The 26,127-nt window shown below is 43.5% G+C and overlaps 2 protein-coding genes across 3 annotated transcripts in view; one reads left to right on the forward strand and one right to left on the reverse strand.

The window, feature by feature from the left end:
• The window catches only part of top2b (DNA topoisomerase II beta), a 106,799-nt gene that overhangs the window by 11,262 nt on the left and 69,410 nt on the right, over window positions 1–26,127 (reverse strand). For both annotated transcript variants that reach the window (XM_080735131.1, XM_080735130.1), the window contains 6 exons: window positions 25,825–25,916; window positions 24,215–24,370; window positions 21,358–21,441; window positions 19,714–19,908; window positions 16,759–16,897; window positions 14,936–15,097 (listed from right to left, as the gene is read on the reverse strand). In XM_080735131.1, coding sequence (XP_080591257.1) covers window positions 14,936–15,097; window positions 16,759–16,897; window positions 19,714–19,908; window positions 21,358–21,441; window positions 24,215–24,370; window positions 25,825–25,916 — 828 coding nt within the window. The remainder of the gene's footprint in view (window positions 1–14,935; window positions 15,098–16,758; window positions 16,898–19,713; window positions 19,909–21,357; window positions 21,442–24,214; window positions 24,371–25,824; window positions 25,917–26,127) is intronic.
• Window positions 1,403–14,913, forward strand: LOC308292335 (E3 ubiquitin-protein ligase TRIM39-like; the record flags this gene model as incomplete). The annotated part of the gene is made up of 5 exons (XM_080734649.1): window positions 1,403–1,840; window positions 7,162–8,536; window positions 10,472–10,559; window positions 14,383–14,822; window positions 14,906–14,913. The coding sequence occupies 5 exons, from the start codon at window positions 1,403–1,405 to the stop codon at window positions 14,911–14,913; spliced, it is 2,349 nt and encodes a 782-aa protein (XP_080590775.1).

The following is a 26,127-nucleotide window of genomic DNA, read 5'->3' on the forward strand; positions in this document are numbered from 1 at the left end:
TCGTATTGTTGTTAAAATCGTTGCACCCCTACTAAACTAGGCCTAGCTACGCTATGCAGGCTAACAGGGTGAAGAGGTGAGAGTTCTGTTTGCATGTTGGTGTGTAAACTAGGCCTAGCGCGGCTATGCAGGCTAACAGGGTGAAGAGGTGAGAACGCTTCAGGCTAGTTTCTAAATGTCCCACATGTCACCGTAGGTTTAACAACCAACACAATTATAAACACAACGGTCCAGTAATCAGTGTTGCTGTCGTTGCACAGCCGTTGCATCAGCGCGGCAGAGAGGAAGTGCTCAGGCGTGTCGCCAGGGCCGGAGCTAATCAACACAACACACTGCACCACACAAAGAGCTGTTAGCTTTAAAACCTGGCGCCCCTGTTTTTGGGCAGGTCATTATCAGGTGGAAAAGTCTCTCAAATAGCTTTGGTCCTGTAGCGTACACTACATTTACTCTGTGTGTTGCGTGGTGAAAATAGTTCAACCTAACTGTAAGAGGTCACGCGCCGTGTCACGTCCCGATCTACAAGCACACAGCGCGGTGCGAGGCGTTGTGTGCTTGTAGATCTGCTGTCTTCACAACTGTTGTGCGACAGACAGTCTTGTATGATGAAGCAGGGCTTTACTTTGCCAAGAAACGTACACATTTCTGAAACTTGGAGATAGGAGGTTTCATCCCGACAGTGAGGATATTTACACTCCCCCGTATTATGTTGGTGTGACCATGGATTCTTGGGACATGAAAAGTGTGACCATGCAGAAAAAAGGTTGAGGAACACTGCTCTAGAGCAACCACACTACTAAGTAGAGGAAGCAACAGAGAAACACCATAAAACTCCATATTAGGGAAGGACTGAAGTCATGATTGATGATGTCACTTCCAAGGAAGCTCAGCTTAAAATCAGATTACACAATGTGTGAGGTCCACAGTCCTAGGAGAGAGAGACCGAGAGAGATAATAGTCCAGGAAACATCCCCTACCGCCCCGAAGACAAACCATTCAGTCACATTCATCTTATACATTCCTGGATGTCATTAACAGCTTGAGTTCTTATTGGACCATCCAGGGTAACCAGATCTAAGCTGCAGCAAAGGTGGTTGCAAACTGCACTGCATGTTTTCGTTGAGTTTTGGAAATCCGAAAGCCGTAGGCCAGGGAGAGAGAGAGGAAAGAGAGAGAGAGCAAGGGACTCAGTGCGACAGCTGCGAAAGTCGGGAAAAATCAAACCTGATCCGAAAATAAATACGAAACGGGCGGCAGTGTGCAAACGTGATTGACATAACGTGAGGTTGATTTTTTTATTCAGGCGCTCCGAAATTCACTCCGATATTCACTCCGATATTCGGCCCGTAAAACGCAGCAGTGTGCAAAGACCTTAAGTCCAGTGTTTCTCAGCGGTGTAGAAATGTCCTCTTCCTTCAGTCTGCTGTCTGAGGATCACTTCCTGTGTCCTCTCTGTACGGAGGTGTTCACTGATCCAATCACCACTCCATGTGGACACAACTACTGTAAGGCCTGCATCATGCAGCACTGGGACAGCAGTGATGTGTGTCAGTGTCCACGGTGTGACAGAACATTCTCCACCAGACAAGAGTTCTCTGTTAATGAAGTCCTCTCTGAGATGGCCCTTCAGTTCAGGAGCCACAAGATGAAAGAGGAATACCAAGCAAAGACGGAGGCTGAGGTTCAGCAGATGATCCAGGAGAGACGACTGAAGATCCAGGAGGTCCAACACTCAGTAGAGCTCAGCAGGAAAGATGCAGACACAGTGATAGCAGGCAGCGTGCAGGTCTTCACTGCTCTGATCAGCTGCATTGAGAGGAGCCAGGCTGAGCTCGTTGATGTGATTGAAGAGAAGCAGAAAACAACTGAGAAACAAGCTGAAGGCTTCATTAAAGAGCTGCAAGAGGAGATCACTCTATTAGAGAAGAGATGCTCTGAGCTGAAGCAGCTCTCACACACTGAAGACCACCTCCACCTCCTCCACAACTTCCCTTCCATCAACACAGGGTGGAGACCCACCAAGGACTGGACAAAGGTCAGTGTCCATCAGTCTTCACACGTGGGGACAGTGAGGACAGCTGTGGCTCAGCTGGAGAAGACACTCAGTCAAGAGATGAAGAAGAAGCTGTGTGATGCTGAGCTGAGGAGGATGCAGCAATATGTACTGGATGTAACTCTGGATCCTGATACAGCAAATACCTGGCTCATCCTGTCTGAGGATGGAAAACAAGTGAGTCATGGAAACATAAAGAAGAATCTCCCTGACAACAAAGAGAGATTCTCTAGATATGTTTGTGTCTTAGGAAAACAAAGCTTCTCCTCAGGAAGGTTTTACTATGAGGTTCAGGTTACAGGGAAGACTGACTGGGATTTAGGAGTGGCCAGAGAGTCCATAGACAGGAAAGGTGAAAACGAACTGAGCCCCAACAATGGTTACTGGACTATAGGGTTGTGGAATGGAAATGAGTACCGGGCAGCTGCTGATCATGATGTCCCCCTCCCTGTAAGAGAGGAGGTCCAGAAAGTGGGAGTGTTTGTAGATTATGAGGAGGGTCTGGTCTCCTTTTATGATGTGGAGGCCAGAGTTCATCTCTACTCTTTCACTGGCTGCTCCTTCACTGAGAAACTCTTTCCATTCTTCAGTCCATCTCTTAATGCTGGTGGTAGAAACTCTGCTCCTCTGATCATCTCTCCTGTCAACATGGACACTGAGCTTGGCGAGGACGGTGGGAACGTGTTCCCTCCATCTTCAAAACGAAGAAGAACATGACGTCTCCTCAAGTACGCTATGTAAAATAATAAAAATAGCAATCACACCCAGTGTGAAGATAGCGGTGCCATTTATGAGTTAATTTCATTATGCGTCCTGTGAAGCTTGGTCAAAGTGCCCTGGGCGTTCATACGGACAAAGCCAGATGTTGGAGCTTAGCTCCTTCCAGGAGCATGGCTCAAACATAAATCCTGCATACATATTTAATATAAGCCAACTCCACATGTGCTTTAATAATAATAACTAAAGATACAGGCCCCCACTGGGGGCTTTCAGATTGCTGCTCCACTGATGAATTTACAATGGGTTTAAATCTGAACCCTCAAGTATAAAAAAAGGAAAACATAATTAATAACGTGGTATGGTGACATCAGAAAAAAAAAATGTTGGCCAAGTCTAGGTTAAAATGATAACAGTAGTATAAAGAACAGTTTTACTGCCAGTTATTATTTATTTATTGGGTCTGGTGCCAGCAAAAAGCAGCTTACCTTTGCGACGTTAAAGAAAAATAACTATTCATTTTTATTTATTTTTATTTTTAATTATTACATTATGTACTTTGGCCATACTGGCAGCAGAGGGCAGCCTTATGCAAGAATTAATTTGAATTTGGCCGCTAGGTTGCCATCCATTCAGACCACTGAATCGCATCAGAGCAACAGATCCACAGAAAAAAGCCAGGAAGTGATTTGGGACTCCATTGATGTTAACGTGTAGTGGATTTTTTAGAGCAGCGTTACGGGAGATGTTTGTACTGTACACGGCGGCGCGACCCCCCATCAGCTTTACAGTCATCAGACGAGGTAAAAAGAACGAGCCGTATTGGCATCGCGCCGCCGTAAAAAATGGAGCGAACGGGAACGTCCGAAGCAGTAAAAGAGTTCTGTGAAAACAATGTCTTCATTCTCCACAGTGAAAACCTTGACAGCGCTGGCTTTGTTTCCTCTCTAGGAGGCTGCATAGAGTTGGCTGTGAGTGAACCCTGCCTGTGGATTTCCTAAGTGTTGTGATGTCACATCAAGCATTCTCGTCCTTATGGCGTCTTACTGCTAATAAGACGCCCTAAGGACAAGCCTTATATGGCCATAGCTAATGCTGTGGTTGTGGATTTCCTAAATGTCATATCACATCAAGCATTCTCGTCCTCAGGGCGTCTTACTGGTAATACGGAGATAGAAATTTTAAGTGTGCCTGCAGCTCGCTAAGTCTGTGCAACCTTGTGTAGCGGTTGGTGTTAGCATTAGCGTTACATTTTTTAACATTAGCATTTTTTGCATAAGCTTTAACATTATGGTTCTTCATATGACACCACCCACGTCTGTACGACAAACAAATCACGAGATAAAGGGTCACTTCCTGTTTGGTGAGGGGCACTTCCTGTTTGGCAAAATAGGCCCCAATTAAGGTTAAGGACTCTTAACTCATTGAGTGCCTATCCCGAATTAGTTCGGGATATATGATCGTATCACAGGGTGCCTATCCCGAACAAGTTCGGGATATAAAAAAAAAAAAAAAAAAAAAAAAAAAAAAAAAAAAAAAAATTTTGAAAAATTTTTTTTTGAATTTTTTTTTTTTTTTTTTGGACCCCATCAAATCTGGTGAACATGATTTCAATCGCGATTTTGCATGTTCCACCCCCATACAACCCCATCTAACATACAGGGCAGCCATTTTTGTTTACATTACATGTAAAACATAAGGGCGATTATCTCAAGAATGCCTGAACGGATTTCCAATCGGATTTTTTTGTTTGAAAGCTGTGAACAAACTGCACAAATCCACTCTGGATTGCATTGGATTTTTCAGAGCTCATTCTTCTCTGTTTTTTTCCCATGCATGAGGTGTGCAAGGTTTAATCATGGCTAAGTTGACGAAAATAAGGCTTCTAAAATGCTTGGTAGCCAATAGCTAACTTCAAGCTAACTTCATCCTCTTCCTGTACATGCAGTCATGCACAAAGGAAAGTGTTCAGGCAAGTCATGGCTGCAGGGCTTCTGCATATACCAGCATATCTCTATGGGATTTTCTCTGGCCACTGGGCGCCCTCTAGTGGTGAAAGGGGTGGCACTAAATGAGTTAATCAAGTCATTTCACACCACCCGCGCGTCTGCACGACAAACGGTTCACGAGATAAAGGGTCACTTCCTGTTTGGTAAAGGGAACTTCCTGTTTGGCGAAATAGGCCCTAATTAAGGTTAAGGACTCTTATTCTTGAGAAAAAAAAATTGAGAAAAAAAAAGTTTTTTGAGAAAAAAAAAATTTTGAGAGAAAAAAAGTTTTGAGAAAAAAGAATTTTTGAGAAAAAAAAAATGTTTGAGAAAAAAAAATTTTTGAGAAGAAAACATTTTTGAGAAAAAAAAAAATTTTTTGAGAAAAAAAAAATTTTTTTGAGAAAAAAAAATGAGAAAAAAAATGTTTTGAGAAAAAACAATTTTTGAGAAAAAATTTTTTTTGAAAAAAAAAAAATGTTTTGAGAAAAAAAAAAATTGAGAAAAAAGAGAAAAAAAAATTTTGAGAAAAAAAGTTTTGAGAAAAGAGAAAAAAAAAATTTTGAGAAAAAAAAAATTGAGAAAAAAAAATTTTTTTGAGAAAAAAATTTTTTTTTGAGAAAAAAAAAATTGAGAAAAAAAAAGTTTTTGGCAAAGGGCACTTCCTGTTATAGAGGGGGCGGGGCTTAATCAATTACAGCTCATCCCTATTGGCTGGAAAAAGACCAAAGTTGTGTGTGCATTTTAAAGTTTAAATCACGTTGCTAGGCAAAAGTATGGCAGAGTTATGTGGCGCCAAAGTTTCTAGTTTTTTTTCGGAGTCCCCCATTCAAAATCAATGGGGGTTTTTGAGCGTAGTTTTTTGCGAATTACGTTGCCATGGTAACGCGGATCGGAAAGAAAAGTAATAGCACACCATTCCCGACCGAGCCGCACATTTTGATGTATATATTGCGGGGGTGGCGAAAATCGTGCGGGAGTTATTACGTGCTGAAATTTTCCCCATTCTAAGTGAATGGGGTTTTTGGGCGTCGTTTTTTGCGAATTACGTCGCCATGGTAACGCGGATCGGAAAGAAAAGTAATAGCAACCTATTCCCGGCCGAGCCGCACGTTTTGAAGTATATATTGCGTGGGTGCCGTAAATTGTGCGGCAGTTATTACGTGCAGAAATTTGCAAGAACATTACCGACCGACAGACAGACCGACCGACTTAAGTATGGCGGATTACAATAAGTGTTTTGCCATTGCATTGCATGGCAGGCACACTTAATTATGATGTCACATGAAGCATGAGATTTTGTGATGTCACAGTCCATGCCATCAAAATCTTTTGTAAAAAGTTACAATTACTCATCATTTAAGTCTATTGAAGGTAGGAAAGAAAGCCTATAACGTTCCCATGCCTGTGGAGAATATTGTGGGCACAGCAAATTGGGGGACCCCTCTGATTGGGGGACCCCTCTAATGGGGGACCCCTCTGATTGGGGGACCCCCTCTAATGGGGGACCCCCTCTAATGGGGGACCCCTCTGATTGGAATTTGCAAGTGCTGTTTCCTGTTTATTGCCTAAACAGCCAGGTTGTCATGTGAAGCTTGACCAATCATCCAGCTAGCACCACTCCCTCATTCAACTAAATGGACTTACTCTATGATGGTGACGTCACCGAGAAGAATGCTGCTTCCTGATTGGCTAAAAGTTAGTCCTACTGGCAACCACACTGCCTGATTGGCTAAAAGTTTACCCAGAACATTAAGAGGAAAGCTGGGCTAGATTTATAGTGTGTTGTCTACAGCGACCACACTAACTAGAAAGATGAACTTCTAGGAAATGTTCACGTGAAGCTCCACCAATCCTGGAGCAGCAACACTCCCCCATTGAAGTCAATGGACTTCCTTTTCTAGGCTGGATTGTTTATCCAGGACAATAATAATAAGAAAGCTGGGCTAAAGCCCTCTAGGCAACCACACTAATAAGTAGAGGAAGCATGTACAGTAGAAACGCCATAAAACTCCATATTAGGGAAGGACTGAAGTCATGTTTGATGACGTTTCGTTTCAACGAAGCTCAGCTTAAAAGCAGATTACACAATGTGTGAGGTCCACAGTCCTTTGAGAGAAAGAGTGAGAGACCAGGAAACATCCCCTACCACCCCAAAGACAAACCCTTCAGTCACATTTATCTTATACATTCCTGGATCTCATTAACTGCTTGAGTTCTTATTGGTCCATCCTGGGTAACCAGATCTAAGCTGCAGTAAGTTCTTATTGGTCCATTCAGGGTAACCAGATCTAAGCTGCAGTAAGTTCTTATTGGACCATCCTGCATCTCATTAACAGCTTGAGTTCTTATTGGACCATCCTGGATCTTATTAACTGCTTGAGTTCTTATTGGTCCATTCAGGGTAACCAGATCCAAGCTGCAGTAAGTCCAGTGTTTCTCGGCGGTGTAGAAATGTCCTCTGCCTTCAGTCTGCTGTCTGAGGATCACTTCCTGTGTTCTCTCTGTACGGAGGTGTTCACTGATCCAATCAGCACTCCATGTGGACACAACTACTGTAAGGCCTGCATCATGCAGCACTGGGACAGCAGTGATGTGTGTCAGTGTCCACGGTGTGACAGAACATTCTCCACCAGACAAGAGTTCTCTGTTAATGAAGTCCTCTCTGAGATGGCCCTTCAGTTCAGGAGCCACAAGATGAAAGAGGAATACCAAGCAAAGACGGAGGCTGAGGTTCAGCAGATGATCCAGGAGAGACGACTGAAGATCCAGGAGGTCCAACACTCAGTAGAGCTCAGCAGGAAAGATGCAGACACAGTGATAGCAGGCAGCGTGCAGGTCTTCACTGCTCTGATCAGCTGCATTGAGAGGAGCCAGGCTGAGCTCATTGATGTGATTGAAGAGAAGCAGAAAACAACAGGGCAACAGGCTGAAGGCTTCATTAAAGAGCTGCAAGAGGAGATCACTCTATTAGAGAAGAGATGCTCTGAGCTGAAGCAGCTCTCACACACTGAAGACCACCTCCACCTCCTCCAGAACTTCCCTTCCATCAACACAGGGTGGAGACCCACCAAGGACTGGACAAAGGTCAGTGTCCATCAGTCTTCACACGTGGGGACAGTGAGGACAGCTGTGGCTCAGCTGGAGAAGACACTCAGTCAAAAGATGAAGAAGAAGCTGTGTGATGTTGAGCTGAGGAGGTTCCAGCAATATGTACTGGATGTGACTCTGGATCCTGATACAGCACATCCAAAACTCATCCTGTCTGAGGATGGAAAACAAGTGAGTCATGGACACCTATGGAAGAATCTCCCTGACAACAAAGAGAGATTCTCTTTATATGTCGATGTCTTAGGAAAACAAAGCTTCTCCTCAGGAAGGTTTTACTATGAGGTTCAGGTTACAGGGAAGACTGACTGGGATTTAGGAGTGGCCAGAGAGTCCATAGACAGGAAAGGTGAAAACGAACTGATACCCAACAATGGTTACTGGACTATAGGGTTGAGGCATGGAAATGAGTACAAGGCTGCTGCTTACCCTGCTGTCCTCCTCCCTGTAAGAGAGGAGGTCCAGAAAGTGGGAGTGTTTGTGGATTATGAGGAGGGTCTGGTCTCCTTTTATGACGTGGAGGCCAGAGTTCATCTCTACTCTTTCACTGGCTGCTCCTTCATTGAGAAACTCTTTCCATTCTTCAGTCCTGGTCTGAATGCTGGTGGTAGAAACTCTGCTCCTCTGATCATCTCTCCTGTCAACATGGACACTGAGCTTGGGGAGGACGGTGGGAACATGTTCCCTCCATCTTCAAAACGAAGAAGAACATGACGTCTCCTCAAGTGGGGCAGGCTGAGCTCAGGAGGTAGAGCAGGTTGGCCAATGATCCATGGGTCGGTGGCGGTTCAAATCCCGGCTCCTCCTGTTCAAGAGTCCTTGAGGAAGACTCTGAACCCCTAACTGCTCCTGGTGAGCTAACCTCGCTTACCAGGCTTTCTGGGGGAAAGCCTGGTGTTCTTTCACAACAGGCCGCTTGGTTTCCGCCTAAAGCGCGGAAACCACTAGAAGAATTGGCGTCGCTTTGCTTTGGTTCCCCTCGCTTGTTTCCCCAATCCCTATTAAAATGCTGGAGTAGCCTAGTGTAGTCTTGCCAGTCGCTACGAGTTGGACTAAAAGATGCATATACCAAACACATTTTTCAAAAGCAAAACTACTCTGCATCAAGGAGTTTATTAGGTAGGCCCTAAAAGTATGTCCTTGAGCGCAGGGGAATCATTTTGGGTTAAAACTGAATCCGGTTGGATAGTCCCGGCAAATTGTAGTCCTTTGAGTACAAAAACATGACGTGTTGTGGTTTCCGCTCCAGACCGGTAACAACCCCGAAAAGTGAAGTGATCCCAGACTACTGGTGAGCTGGTTGGTGCCTTGCATTGTTTCCTCTGCCATCACTGTATGAATGTGTGTGTGAATGGGTGAATGTATTGAATGTGTGTGTGAATGGGTCAAAGTAATGAATGTGTGTGTGAATGGGTGAATGTAATGAATGTGTGTGTGAATGGGTGAATGTAATGAATGTGTGTGTGTGAATGGGTGAATGTATTGAATGTGTGTGTGAATGGGTCAAAGTAATGAATGTGTGTGTGAATGGGTGAATGTAATGAATGTGTGTGTGAATGGGTGAATGTAATGAATGTGTGTGTGAATGGGTGAATGTAATGAATGTGTGTGTGTGAATGGGTGAATGTATTGAATGTGTGTGTGAATGGGTCAAAGTAATGAATGTGTGTGTGAATGGGTGAATGTAATGAATGTGTGTGTGAATGGGTGAATGTAATGAATGTGTGTGTGTGAATGGGTGAAAGTAATGCACAATCTACAGTATGTAAAGTGCCTTGGATAAAGGTGCCATATAAATGCACCATTTACCATTTAAGTAACCTGACTCCACCAGATGGGGGCAGCAGTGCGTACCACCCTACTTTACCATCTGAGACCACTCGGGGAGAGTTGATATCACTCGTAAAGTCCCAGACCGGACCAATCAGCGGCATCTACGGGCGGGCTCTGAGCGGCTCCGAGCCAATAGAGTCTGACTGCAGACCATGTGGAAACCCAGGAGGCGGATTCTGGGTGTAACGTCATGCAGACTGTGATAGACAGACGGCCCCATCCAATCACCCCCTTATATCGGGTCTGCCCGAGCAAGCCCAGATGGTAAAAGTAGGGCTGTATATGCAGTATACACACTACTGCCACCATCTGGCGGAGTCAGTTTACCATTTAAGTACATTATGTAAAAAAATATTAAAATAAAATCACACCCAATGTGAAGTGAGCGGTGGTCGTGCTTGCATAACGTCTTCAATTGGTAATTGGCGATGTAATACAGGCTACACACACACACATTGCTATGGCAAAACGCTGAGGAAAACACATTGCTATGGCAAAACGCTGAGGAAAACACATTGCTATGGCAAAACGCTGAGGAAAAGTGGCTACAGACACACGCACAGCCACTCTATGGAGCGGTTTACCACCGCTCAAAAATAATAAAAATAACAATCACACCCAGTGTTAAGTGAGAGGTGGTATTTATGGACGTTCATACGGACACAGCCAGATGTTGGAGCTTAGCTCCTTCCAGGAGCACCGCTCAAAAAAGATGTCACGTGAAGCATGACATTATTGTGATTTCTGGTGATGTTGTGATGTCACGTGACAGCTAGACTGCACTCTGTCGACGTGCCAACGTGCGCCTCGTGCAGCGTGACCATGTATGGCCAGCAGAGGGCGCATGTTGTTGATATCAGGTAGCACTTGTTGGTGGTGACGTCACCAAGAATCCTTGGCCCTCATTGGCTGTCGATGGCGACGACACCAAGAACGCTGGTCTCTAATTGGCTACGGGCGTAAACAAACAGATGAGCGGCATACGCAACCCAACGCAGTACTTGCACGCTCTGCTGGCCCAAGCAATGACCGAGGTCAAAGGTCAGTGTATAATAATAATATAAATCACTGGTTACCAAACAGTGGTTCGGGACCCATTTGTGGGTCGCGGACACATTTTTATGGGTCCCTACTTTTTTTCTTTTTTTTTTCGTGTCCAGAAAAAAATCCAGAAAAAGCAGTAATTTCACGAATAAATAAAATAGAAAATCTAAGAACTACCATAAATTATTGCGACCGCCAGGTCGCAGTTACTATCAAAACCTCGACTGTCTGTCTGTCTGTCACACGTCACACTTTTGGCTGCTCATATCTCCGCCCCGATCCATGCCAAATTTTGCACACACACTCCTTGGCTGCCAAACCACAACCTCTACCCATCAATTCTCACATGACCCTCTTCTAGCGCCACCATGAGGCAGATTCTTGCAAAACACACTAAAATCACGCAAATCGGTACACAATATGTCTACACACACTGTCATCAAAAACATGGATCTCTCCCATATAGCGCCACCATCAGGCTGATTTTTCCTACACATTTTGCTCTCGAATCACGCTGCGACCTGACGGCCGCTTATCTCCCGATTAGGGAGTCTTACTGGTAAAACAGATGAAAGTGAAACTAGCCGGTCTACTAGATCTAGTGGCCATTTGGGTCCTGGGCAGACGTCTAACTTCTCTTTGGGGTCTGGGAACCACTGGTCTAAAGGTCAGTGGGTGATGTCACAGTATCACTGGTCTAAATGACTGAGGTTAGTGAGTGATGTCACAGTATCACTGGTCTAAATGACTGAGGTCAGTGGGTGATGTCACAGTATCACTGGTTTAAATGACTGAGGTCAGTGGGTGATGTCACAGTATCACTGGTCTAAATGACTGAGGTCAGTGGGTGATGTCACAGTAACACTGGTCTGAGGTCAGTGGATGATGTCACAGTATCACTGGTCTAAATGACTGAGGTCAGTGGGTGATGTCACAGTATCGGTAGCCTCGGGATCCGGGCATTTCAATAAGAAAAGCCCCCCTGGCCTGTAACTGTGGTTCATTTTAATTGTTTAGCCGTTCAGATATCTTATTTTACATCAGTATTGTTCATGTGGACTGGTTTGTTAAGGCTTATCCATTATTATTATTATCAAAAATCGCTATGATTCATCACAAATGCTATTTGCCGGTGACTCCTGGTGAGATTTGCCCTTCTGGGGCATAGAATAGAATGTCGGCGTTCCAACAGACTCTCCTCTCTACCTGAAGCCCTCTGATCCATCTCCTCCTGGTCTACTCTCCTCTCTACCTGAAGCCCTCTGATCCATCTCCCCCTGGTCTACTCTCCTCTCTACCTGAAGCCCTCTGATCCATCTCCTCCTGGTCTACTCTCCTCTCTACCTGAAGCCCTCTGATCCATCTCCTGGTCTACTCTCCTCTCTACCTGAAGCCCTCTGATCCATCTCCTCCTGGTCTACTCTCCTCTCTACCTGAAGCCCTCTGATCCATCTCCTCCATGTGGTCTACTCTCCTCTCTACCTGAAGCCCTCTGATCCATCTCCTCCTGGTCTACTCTCCTCTCTACCTGAAGCCCTCTGATCCATCTCCTCCATGTGGTCTACTCTCCTCTCTACCTGAAGCCCTCTGATCCATCTCCTCCTGGTCTACTCTACTCTCTACCTGAAGCCCTCTGATCCATCTCCCCCTGGTCTACTCTACTCTCTACCTGAAGCCCTCTGATCCATCTCCTCCTGGTCTACTCTCCTCTCTACCTGAAGCCCTCTGATCCATCTCCTCCTGGTCTACTCTCCTCTCTACCTGAAGCCCTCTGATCCATCTCCCCCTGGTCTACTCTCCTCTCTACCTGAAGCCCTCTGATGCATCTCCTCCTGGTCTACTCTCCTCTCTACCTGAAGCCCTCTGATCCATCTCCTCCATGTGGTCTACTCTCCTCTCTACCTGAAGCCCTCTGATCCATCTCCTCCATGTGGTCTACTCTACTCTCTACCTGAAGCCCTCTGATCCATCTCCTCCTGGTCTACTCTCCTCTCTACCTGAAGCCCTCTGATCCATCTCCTCCATGTGGTCTACTCTACTCTCTATCTGATCCATCTCCTCCTGGTCTACTCTCCTCTCTACCTGAAGCCCTCTGATCCATCTCCTCCATGTGGTCTACTCTACTCTCTACCTGAAGCCCTCTGATCCATCTCCTCCTGGTCTACTCTCCTCTCTTCCTGAAGCCCTCTGATCCATCTCCTCCTGGTCTACTCTCCTCTCTACCTGAAGCCCTCTGATCCATCTCCTCCTGGTCTACTCTCCTCTCTACCTGAAGCCCTCTGATCCATCTCATCCATGTCATGATAATAAAGGTATCTATCTATCATAGACTGTAAAAAGAATATGGACGGCGTTAAGCCTACGGGTGCTGCCATCAGTGTAGAAATCAACGTTCATTTGTAGAAATGGTACCATCTCGAATGCTATTGGCTGCCAACGGTCACGTGCAACCGCAGGGATTCTTGGGAGAATGTGGTGTTGAGCTTCCCGAATAAAGCACACAAAGAAGAACCATCACAAGCCCCTCCTACAGCATACCCTGCTTTAACATCAACTATGACATAAATTGGACCATATGGTCACAAAACGCATATCATGGTGATTGAAACGAGGCTTTAAACTATAGCGACAGGAACCATGAAGTACTTATGAAAATGTTTGTTAAGGTAAGAAAATCGAATGTAAAAGTTCGGGGGAAATGAATGGAATCCTATGTTCCTTCTGTTGCTTCTGGTACCAGAACAGTGCAACTAGTGGCCAATCAGAACAGTGCAAGTAGTGGCCAATCAGAACAGTGCAACTAGTGGCCAATCATAGGAACTTTTAGCTTCATGTTAAATCCTGACGCCTGCCCCACTGGTATCTATTTATTTATCTATCTATGATCATGAAGGTATCTATCTATCTATCTATCTATCTACCTAACTACCTACCTACCTACCTACCTACCTACCTATCTATCTATCTATCTATCTATCTATCTATCTATCTATCTACCTACCTACCTACCTACCTACCTACCTACCTACCTACCTATCTACCTACCTACCTATCTATCTACCTGAAGCTCTGTGGGACTTGGTCTCTCTGGGTATGATCTGGTGAAGTCTGGTCTATTACCTGAAGCTCTCTGGGTATGATCTGGTGAGGTCTATTACCTGAAGCTCTCTGGTCTCTCTAGGTATGATCTGGTGAGGACTGGTCTATTACCTGAAGCTCTCTGGTCTCTCTAGGTATGATCTGGTGAGGACTGGTCTATTACCTGAAGCTCTCTGGTCTCTCTGGGTATGATCTGGTGAGGACTGGTCTATTACCTGAAGCTCTCTGGTCTCTCTAGGTATGATCTGGTGAGGACTGGTCTATTACCTGAAGCTCTCTGGTCTCTCTAGGTATGATCTGGTGAGGACTGGTCTATTACCTGAAGCTCTCTGGTCTCTCTAGGTATGATCTGGTGAGGACTGGTCTATTACCTGAAGCTCTCTGGTCTCTCTAGGTATGATCTGGTGAGGATTGGTCTATTACCTGAAGCTCTCTGGTCTCTCTGGGTATGATCTGGTGAGGACTGGTCTATTACCTGGTCTCTCTGGGTATGATCTGGTGAGGACTGGTCTATTACCTGAAGCTCTCTGGTCTCTCTAGAGATGATGGTCTGGTCTATTACCTGAAGCTCTCTGGTCTCTCTAGAGATGATGGTCTGGTCTATTACCTGAAGCTCTCTGGTCTCCCTAGAGATGATGGTCTGGTCTATTACCTGAAGCTCTCTGGTCTCTCTAGAGATGATGGTCTGGTCTATTACCTGAAGCTCTCTGGTCTCTCTAGAGATGATGGTCTGGTCTATTACCTGAAGCTCTCTGGTCTCTCTAGAGATGATGGTCTGGTCTATTACCTGAAGCTCTCTGGTCTCCCTAGAGATGATGGTCTGGTCTATTACCTGAAGCTCTCTGGTCTCTCTAGAGATGATGGTCTGGTCTATTACCTGAAGCTCTCTGGTCTCCCTAGAGATGATGGTCTGGTCTATTACCTGAAGTTCTCTGGTCTCTCTAGAGATGATGGTCTGGTCTATTACCTGAAGCTCTCTGGTCTCCCTAGAGATGATGGTCTGGTCTATTACCTGAAGCTCTCTGGTCTCTCTAGAGATGATGGTCTGGTCTATTACCTGAAGCTCTCTAGAGATGAGGGTCTGGTCTATTACCTGAAGCTCTCGGGGACTTGGTCTCCCTAGGGATGATGGGCTCATCGATCTCCTCGATGTCGCTGGGCTCCGACTTGGACTCGTCGTCGGACCAGGGGTTTCTCTTCTTCACCTTCTTGGGGGTCCCTTTAGGACCCGGGGGTTTCCTCACCCTGGGGGCGGCTGCAACCAACATACAGAACAGATAACAGAACATCATGGATGATGTGTTAGTCATGGAGCTGAAAGGTCTTGTTGAACATCATCTAGAACATCATGGATGATGTGTTAGTCATGGAGCTGAAAGGTCTTGTTGAACTTCATCTTGTTCAACATCATGGATGATGTGTTGGTCATGGAGCTGAAAGGTCTTGTTGAACTTCATCTTGTTAAACATGATGGGTGATGTGTTAGTCATGGAGCTGAAAGGTCTTGTTGAACTTCATCTTGTTAAACATGATGGATGATGTGTTAGTCATGGAGCTGAAAGCTCTTGTTGAACTTCATCTTGTTAACCCATTTAGGGCCTAGAATTATTGAATGCTTTAACAAGTGAAAAATAGCAGATATACAAGCTCACAGCGCGGCACCGAGTGCCGTGCTGCGAGCTTGTAGATCTGCTATTTTTGAAAAAGTCGTGAAAATGTGTGCAAATCTTTGAATATATGAATTTTCAAAGCGAACGGTTAACTCAAATTTTGCTTCTGGGTGGTCCCTGGAACTAGATATTTTGAGATGGGGGTCCGTGGCCAAATACATATCATTTTGGGGGTCCTTCACATGAAAAGGTTTGAGAACCACTGACATAGTAGTCTCTCAAGAACAGACTAACTGAGCTCCAGTTGAAGTGAAAAGGACCTTTTCTTTGACGATGGCTGGCCAGATTGCGGACATAGAAACCTAGTTTTTTTTTTTCCAAAAATCTTAGAAGGATTCAAAAGACACTTATAGAATAGGGTGAAAATTCAAATTTTCACGATTTTTCAAAAATAGCAGATCTACAAGCTCGCAGCGCGGCACTCGGTGCCGCGCTGTGAGCTTGTATATCTGCTATTTTTCACTGGTTAAAGCATTCAATAATTCTAGGCCTAAATGGGTTTTTAAACATCATGGATGTGTGTGTGATGTGTGTGTGATGTGTGTGTGTGTGTGTGTGTGATGTGTGTGTGATGGAGCTGTAAGCTCTGGTTGAGAACACAGCAAGATGTGTGAACTGATGCAATAAAAGAAGGTTAGATCAGGGGTTCCCAAACTGTTTTGTCTCAGGTCACCCCATAAATATTTTTTAATCCGAGGCACCCCTACATTATAATTTTCACTCCCAGCACCTTATATTTATAGCATATCGTCGTTGTCGGGTGGAAACGTGGAAATGTCCAAAACCGTTCGTTTTGTATTTATCATCTATAAAATGTACTAAACTAGTGAAGACAGCAGATTTACAAGCACACTGTGTGCTTGTAGATCGGCTGTTTTCACTAGTTTTGTGCGACAGAGGTTTCTACCTGACAGTAATGATTTTTTAAGAAAACGCCATTTTGGTTAGAACTGACTGAGAATAACTTTGTACTTCAAGTTTAAAATGTTACTGAATATTTTTGTGTCCAAGTGGCCAAATAAATTCAAAATATTATCAAATGATCTCGCGGCACCCCTGGACTGCCGCCACGGCACCCCAGGGTGCCCCGTCACCCACTTTGAAAACCCCTGCTGTAGCCTAGCGGCAGTGAGCACACTCTGGTGTACCATCGATAGGTTTGTGAGAGAAGCTGGAGTCAAAGTTCAACCAATTATAAACCGTGATGACAGTGTGATGTCTACAATCATTATGATGTCACACTAACCTGGCTCTTTCTTCTCCTTCTTCACTCGAGGAGCCTTGGGCTTCTTGGCTCCTCCCCCTTCAGAGGAGTTCTCTGCTCCCAGCGTGGCTCCGCCCTCTGCTCCACCCTCCTCGTCAAACTCCATCTTTATGTCATCACCCTAAAGAACAACACTACACCATCAACTCCATCTTAATGTCATCACCCTGCAGAACATTACACCATCAACTCCATCTTAATGTCATCACCCTAAAGAACAACATTACACCATCAACTCCATCTTAATGTCATCACCCTAAAGAACAACATTACACCATCAACTCCATCTTAATGTCATCACCCTGAAGAACAACATTACACCATCAACTCCATCTTAATGTCATCACCCTAAAGAACAACACTACACCATCAACTCCATCTTAATGTCATCACCCTAAAGAACAACATTACACCATCAACTCCATCTTAATGTCATCACCCTAAAGAAGAACATTACACCATCAACTCCATCTTAATGTCATCACCCTGAAGAACAACATTACACCATCAACTCCATCTTAATGTCATCACCCTAAAGAAGAACATTACACCATCAACTCCATCTTAATGTCATCACCCTAAAGAACAACATTACACCATCAACTCCATCTTAATGTCATCACCCTAAAGAACAACATTACACCATCAACTCCATCTTAATGTCATCACCCTAAAGAACAACATTACACCATCAACTCCATCTTAATGTCATCACCCTGAAGGTACAACATTACACCATCAACTCCATCTTAATGTCATCACCCTAAAGAACAACACTACACCATCAACTCCATCTTAATGTCATCACCCTAAAGAACAACACTACACCATCAACTCCATCTTAATGTCATCACCCTGAAGAACATTACACCATCAAACTCCATCTTAACAACATGCGCGCAGCACGCTACACAGTTAACCCTTTGTTGCCTCGTTGAAGGACCTACACCATGAATTTTCACTTTTTCTATTTTAAAACCTTTTTTTGGGGTCCCACTGGCACCTTCTATCCTCACAAAGTCCTATTTCTGTACATTGTGTCTTTCTCTGGTTTTGGGAAGACAGAGATGAAAAGCTTTCCACGGGTTCTCAGAACAGTGCTTTTCTGAGAGTTGACGCATGTGACATCACACGCGTTTCCCGTTTAAAAAAAATTAAAAAAAAAATCAAATTTTTTTTTCAAAACTTTTTTTTTCAAAAAGATTTTTTTTTCAATTTGTTTTCCCCAAAAACTGTCAAAAAGTAAAAAAAAAATTCAAAAAAAAAATTTTTTTCAAATTTTTTTTTTCAAAACTTTTTCAAAACTTTTTTCAAAAAACTTTTTTTTTTCAAAAACTTTTTTTTTTCAAAAAACTTTTTTTTTTCAAAAACTTTTTTTCAAAAAACTTGTTTTTTTCAAAAACTTTTTTTCCCCCTTTTTTTTCAAAAAACATATTTTTTTTCTGGAAAAACCCCACTAGATGCGCCCCTGAGCAAACAGAGGCCGTTTTGGTATTGCAGCTGGAGAGCCTCATTATAGTAGAGCTAGAACAAACAAAAAGAATGGTCAGAGTGTTTGTTGAGGGTTAAAACCTGTCTAAGACTCAATTTTGAGCATATATTTATACAAAAAATATAGTTTTAAAAGCATGGTGTAGGAGCTTTGAGGAACGAGACAACTCCTTTTGGGGTTAGGGTTAGGGTTACCTCTAGTGGCCTTATCTTGTTACTGAACAAGTTTGGCCCCTTGGGTGTTAAGACCTTAAATTCCCCATTTTTTATTTAACACAATTTAAGACTTTTTAAGGATCCGTGGTAACCCTGCAATGTGTCTAACCATAACTACAACTAATGAACCCAAACCAAACCCATGTCTAAACTTGACCATCTCAAAGCTAAAGTCCAAATATGACTTTTAACTGTACATTCAAACATTACAAACATTGTTTGTGGGAACATCGAAACCTTAGATCTAAATTGAACCCTCTGAAAGCTATCAGGGACACTTTGACCACGAAATGGGACCACCCAGGGGTTAAAGCCAAAAGAAATCCTAAGACCGAAATTTATTTCCAGACTATGTCCCAATATGTGACTTTTGAAACGTGGATGCGCGCACCATGCTCCAATATTTGGTGTGTGTCCCTGAAGTTTTGAACTGCCTTCACTGAATGAGTATTATGTGCCAATCCATGCTTCATTTTATAGAAGCATCTTCTGAGGTTCTGTTGTATTCTATGGCCCATGCAAATACTCTTATCTTGAAATTATAACATTTAAGTTATAGTTTATTATTTTGCAGATCTGCACAGATCTGAGAAGACTGTAATCAGTCCCTAGGACTGAGAACTTTAACCCCTGGACCATCCCACAGCTGAATGTACACCATCGGTTAGATATTCTTTCATCTAATACCAGGGGTCGGCAACCCAAAATGTTGAAAGAGCCATATTGGACCAAAAAAAAACCAAAAAAATCTGTCTGGAGCCGCAAAAAATTATAAAAGCCTTATAAATCGTTGTTGTCGGGTGGAAACCTTGTATGTCCAAAACTTCGTTTTGTATTTATCATTTAAAAAATGAACTAAACTAGCCGATCTACAAGCACACAACGCCGTTGTGTGCTTGTAGATCTGCTGTTTTCACTACTTTTGTGCGTCAGTCTTTTATGATGAAGCAGGACTTTGCAAAAAAAAAAAAAAAACATACAAATTTGAAACTTGGAGATACAAGGTTTCTGCCCGACAGTGACGATAAAATAATCGTTAAAACAGAGCCACGGGTTGCTGATCCCCGATCTATACACTCAACAGAAGCCGGGTGGAGGTACCTTCTTCTTCTTGGGGGTCTTCTTGGCTGAGTCGGCCTTGGGGGGCTGGGTGGGGGGCTCCACCCTGCCCCCCACCCAGCCCTAACCCTAACCCTAACCCTAACCCAGTATCTATACACTCAACAGTACCTTCTTCTTCTTGGGGGTCTTCTTGGCTGCGTCTGTCTTGGGGGGCTGGGTGGGGGGCTCCACCCTGCGGCCGTAGGGTGAGGGCAGCGTCTCCTCCAAGTGCATCTTCTTCACCTTGGGTTTGCCCACCTTGCCCTTCACCAGCTTGGCCACGCGGCCGGAGCTCATCTCATCTCTCTCCTGAGTCTCTACTTTCTGTAATATTATTACAATTATTATTATTATTATCATCATCTCATCTCTCTCCTGAGTCTCCACTTTCTGCACGGGAGGAAAACAATATTATTATTACCAGTAAGACTCCCTAATCGGGTGATAAGCGACCGTCAGGTCACAGCGTGATTTTAGGGCAAAATGTGTAGGAGCAGTGTCCAAAAATGTGTTTGAATAAATCGTCCTGAAGGTGGCTCTAAATGGGACAGATCCATGTTGATTTATTTATTTATTTGTCAGGGACAAAGCACATTAATCAAAACAGTACAATAAAACATTAAGGGGACAACATCCTTATAGCAAGTTGAGTGACTCCAGTGACAGATGGAGCAGATAGTTACCCATGAATGTAGGTTTGACTTGCTTTAAGCCACCTCTTACGGTTGAAGCCGATAATAGTAAAATAGTAGTAAATAGTAATAGTAAATATTAATAGTAAATAGTAAATAGTAAGTAAAATTGTAAATAGTAAATTGTAAAGGGGACTAACACTAGCCAATTATGAGTAACTCCAGTGACCGATGGAGCAGATAATTACTCATGATTACAAATTTGATTTTATTTAAGCCACCTCTTAAGGTTAGACTTGAAGGTCAGATAGTTGGAGGACTGTCTTACTTCAGTCGGGAGACTGTTCCATAGATTGGAGGCTCTAACAGAGAGAACTGTGTTACCAAACACGCTCTGCCTGAATGGCACCTCATATCAGTGTAGAGCAAGTGTGTACCGATTTGCGTGATTTTAGGGCGAAAATTGTAGGAGCAGTGTCCAAAAATGTGTTTTGCAAGAACCGGCCTCATGGTGGCGCTAGAAGAGGGCCATGTGAGAATTGATAGGTGGAGGTTGTGGTTTGGCAGCCAAGGAGTGTGTGTGCAACATTTGTCATGGATCGGGGCAACGGTTGCGGAGGTATGAGCAGGGCAAAAGTGTGACGTGTGACAGACTGACAGACAGACAGACAGCTGGTTGAGGTTTTGATAGTAAATGCGACCTGACGGTCACAATTATTATTATTATAATAATAATAATTATTATTATCTCATCTCTCTCCTGAGCCTCCACGTTCTGACAGGGAGGAGGACAGCAACAACAACTTTAGTTTGCCAAGCTGCATATCTGGTACCATTTAAACTCTATTTGTAAAATGGACCTGAAAATAAAATACTTGTAACGTTAGCCCACACTCTCGACCTAATCTGCGATCTTTTGGCAAATGTTCCGCCCATTTTGATTATCGCGATAATATTGTAAATTATTATTCTATTTCGGTCTCAATAATCGTGACATGAAATGTTCATATCGTCCCATTCCTACACACCATTAGTAAAATATATATATTTTTTACATTTCATACAAAAATTTATACGGTATTAACTTTCAAAATAACAAATGTATTTTTTCTTCAATCCAGACAGGTCATAATTAACTTACATCCAGCTCTTCTACGAAGATCGACAGGTCTTCCTTCCACAGATCTTCAGGGCTTTTCCTCTGCAGCTCGTGCAGTTCTCCTCTCTGCACAGAAAACACTTCATCAGACACTTTTATGAGACATTTATGAGGCAGCGTAGCGTCTCAGTAAACTATAGGATCATAGAACGCAGAGAGACAGCGTAGCGTCTCAGTAAACTATAGGATCATAGAACGCAGAGAGACAGCGTAGCGTCTCAGTAAACTATAGGATCATAGAATGCAGAGAGACAGCGTAGCGTCTCAGTAAACTATAGGATCATAGAACGCAGAGAGACAGCGTAGCGTCTCAGTAAACTATAGGATCATAGAATGCAGAGAGACAGTGTAGCGTCTCAGTAAACTATAGGATCATAGAACGCAGAGAGACAGCGTAGCGTCTCAGTAAACTATAGGGTCATAGAACGCAGAGAGACAGCGTAGCGTCTCAGTAAACTATAGGATCATAGAACGCAGAGAGACAGCGTAGCGTCTCAGTAAACTATAGGATCATAGAATGCAGAGAGACAGCGTAGCGTCTCAGTAAACTATAGGATCATAGAACGCAGAGAGACAGCGTAGCGTCTCAGTAAACTATAGGATCATAGAATGCAGAGAGACAGCGTAGCGTCTCAGTAAACTATAGGATCATAGAACGCAGAGAGACAGCGTAGCGTCTCAGTCAACTATAGGATCATAGAATGCAGAGAGACAGCGTAGCGTCTCAGTAAACTATAGGATCATAGAACGCAGAGAGACAGCTTAGCGTCTCAGTAAACTATAGGATCGTAGAACGCAGAGAGACAGTGTAGCGTCTCAGTAAACTATAGGATCATAGAAAGCAGAGAGTGTAGTTTACATTTGAGGCATTTAGCAGACACCATTAATCCAAAGCGATTTACAATAAGCAGATAATACATCACTAAAATAAACAAGATAACGTCAGAACATCAACAACAATATAACAAATGCATATCAATCTAAAAAAAACAATATAATCAGTAAAGAAAAAGCCTAACAACAAATGCTAACTAGCTTCATGTATGGTCATTGAGTGTTACAGTAGTGCTATGGGTTTAGGTGAGTGAGTCCGTTGTTCTAAGTGCGACAGGGAGTTTATTCCACAGCTTGGAGGCCAGGAGGGCAAGTGTCTCCGTAAACTAGTATCATAGGTAAACCATGAATGTATAGAATCAGTCTAAACAATATTATATCAAAATAATAATGTGTACTTTGAAACTAAAGGATAGCAGGTAAACAAGGAACCGATCACTTGAGGTGGAGACTGAAGATGTTAGTCTTTGCTGTCAAATGCACTTCCTTCCACAATAAATGATCTAATGAACGGTGTGGTGTTTTATGAGCTGCTTTACCTTGGGGTCTCTCTGTCCCAGGTTACGTTAGGGTTACAGATGCAGTTAGGTGATGTTAGTGTTACCTTGAGGTCTCTCTGTCCCAGGTTACGTTAGGGTTACAGATGCAGTTAGGTGATGTTAGTGTTACCTTGAGGTCTCTCTGTCCCAGGTTACGTTAGGGTTACAGATGCAGTTAGGTGATGTTAGTGTTACCTTGAGGTCTCTGTCTCAGGTTACGTTAGGGTTACAGATGCAGTTAGGTGATGTTAGTGTTACCTTGAGGTCTCTCTGCTTCAGCAATTCCTCCACCTTCTCCTTGCTGAGGTTAAGGTGAGGGTTAGGTTTATATAGTTGTTAGGGTGAGGGTTAGGGTTGTGATAGGTTGTGATAGTGTTTTTACCTTCAGGTCTCTCTGCTTGGTGAGGTTAGGTTAATACATTAGGTGGTGTTTCTCTGCTTGGTGAGGTTAGGTTAATAAAGTTAGGTGGTGTTTTTACCTTCAGGTCTTGGAGAGGTTAGGTTAATAAATTAGGTGGTGTTTCTCTGCTTGGTGAGGTCAGGTTAATAAATTAGGTGGTGTTTCTCTGCTTGGTGAGGTCAGGTTAATAAATTAGGTGGTGTTTCTCTGCTTGGTGAGGTCAGGTTAATAAATTAGGTGGTGTTTCTCTGCTTGGTGAGGTCAGGTTAATACATTAGGTGGTGTTTCTCTGCTTGGTGAGGTCAGGTTAATACAGTTAGGTGGTGTTTCTCTGCTTGGTGAGGTCAGGTTAATACAGTTAGGTGGTGTTTCTCTGCTTGGTGAGGTCAGGTTAATACAGTTAGGTGGTGTTTCTCTGCTTGGTGAGGTCAGGTTAATACATTAGGTGGTGTTTCTCTGCTTGGTGAGGTCAGGTTAACCCTCTAAGGCCCACGGTTGTAATATTACAATGTTTGTATTTTATCCAAAAAAAGGTTTAAATCATTTTATTTTAGCTCCCCCTACCACCTAAACACCACCATTGGATTCTATTGTTTAGTATTACAATGCCATTGGCCACAATATTTGCATATAAATACCCCCCACAGGGGCTGACATTCACACCCGCCACACCCGCTGAAATTCCAGAGTTTTGACGAACAACATCTCACTTTTTCATGGAAGCTATACCTCACAAAAACATAAGTAAAATGCCTGTACTATTTTTTTTGGTGATCATTAGAATGTCTAGAACATGTACATATGTTATTATTGTGAAAAATATCCCCCATATGTAAATTAGAGCATGATTTATGATTTATGATTTATGGCTATAAAATCTTACAAAAACATTTTTTTGAAAAAAACATTACATTTTCCTCTTAATAGGACTCCTACAACACCATCTGATTTTTTTCAATTTTTTATTTCAAGTATTTCTTAATGCGGGCCTTAGAGGGTTAATACAGTTAGGTGGTGTTTCTCTGCTTGGTGAGGTCAGGTTAATACAGTTAGGTGGTGTTTTTACCTTCAGGTCTCTCTGCTTCAGCAGTTCCTCCACCTTCTCCTTGCTGAGGCACCACAGAGGCATGTTGAGGATGTAGTTGAAGTTTGGTCCAGACGACGAGCCCGAGTCCAGAGAGCCGTCGCTGTCCTCTGCGTCCCTGTCATCATCCTCTAGAGCCTAACAAATGGATGGACAACACAACAAAGCTGTAATCCATACCTCCAAAACCTGATCAACCCCCACAACCCCACCCATTCACTCAGATCAGCCAACACAGGGATGCTGACAGAACCCTCGCTAAAAACCCCAGGGCAAAAATCCACTCGTCCGAGACAGCACTTACCTACTCTCAATGACCATACATGAAAGCTACATAGCATTTTTTAGATTGTTATGTAAAGCTTTTTTTTTTTACTGCTAAGTCTACATACGTCATTTTGATTGATCTAGATTGTCTAGATTGATAGTTCTATGCATTTGATGTATTGATGTTGATGTATTTATGTAATACCTTGCTTATTGTCATCATTGTCTCCTTTTAGCCAACACTGGTATGATTGTGTCTTGTCATAGCTGATGTTTTTATGTATACAGTGTTTTATGTGTTACCTTCTCCTAAGCTCTGGTCCATAATATAATATAATATAATATAATATAATATAATATAATAATACCTTCCCCTGAGCTCTAGTCCATAATATAATATAATATAATATAATATAATATAATATAATAGCGACCGTAGGGAGCTACTTACTGTAGAAACCTCCACCGGCTGTCCGTGGCTGAGTCAGTCAGTCACACTTTTGCCCTGCTCATATCTCCACAACCGTTGCCCCCATCCATGCCAAATTTTGCACACACACTCCTTGACTGCCAAACTACAACCTCCAAGGACCCCCGGAGCCCCAGGGACCCCCAGGTCCCTGGGGGACCCCCAGATGTAAAAAATGACCAAATGTGCTCACACGTCACACGTCACACTTTTTCCCTGCTTATATCTCCGCACCCGTTGACCCGATCCATGCCAGATTTTACACACACACACTCCTTGCCTGCCAAACTACAACCTCCAAGGACCACCGGAGCCCCAGGGACCCCCCCAGATGTAAAAAATGACCAAATGTGCAAAAATGACCAAATGACCACCCCAACGGGGCTGCTCACGGGGAATTCCCGGGGACCACCGACTCCTGGTGCTCCAGAACGGATGCAAAAGTGGTGGCGCCCCCAGTGGAGGACCCCCTGCCACTGCAGCGCACATAAAATGCCGTAACTCGGGCTAGGAGCGTCCGGGAGAGCCGGGGCCGGTACCTATTCGTCCGCCAAGGCAACGCGGAGACCCCACCCCTCATTTCTCACATGGCCCTATTGTAGCGCCACCTTCAGGCCGATTTTTAAAACACATTTTTGGACACTGCTCCTACAGTTTTTGCCCTAAAATCACGAATATCACTACACAGCATGTCTACACTCATGTCATCAACATGGATCAGGAAGATTTTGGAAAAACAAATTTTTGCCCTATTTGTGGAGTTAAGCCACCTACGGTCGCTTATCTCCCGATTAGGGAGTCTTACTGGTATAATATAATATAATATAATATAATATAATATAATATAATATAATACCTTCTCCTGAGCTCTAGTCCATGCTGCTACAGGGTCAGACTCGTAGCCTTTCTGCACCAGCATCCTGATCAGCTCTCGTTTGCTCTTGTTCTCTGTTAGGAAACACAATGATGTTCTGAGTTCAACATATCCAGGATCATCAATGTTCTGTTAGTGAACACAATGTGAATGATAAATATCAATGTTCTGCTAGTGATTAATATCCAGGATCATCAATGTGTCCGTACAGACAGATGTGTCCGTGGGAGGACTTGGTGTTGTCTGTGTGTAGATTATTTTACATAACATTAAAATGTTCTCATA

The sequence above is a fragment of the Nannobrachium achirus genome, assembly GCF_963921795.1.
Source record: "Nannobrachium achirus genome assembly, chromosome: 10".
In the NCBI taxonomy this organism is placed as follows: domain Eukaryota; kingdom Metazoa; phylum Chordata; class Actinopteri; order Myctophiformes; family Myctophidae; genus Nannobrachium; species Nannobrachium achirus.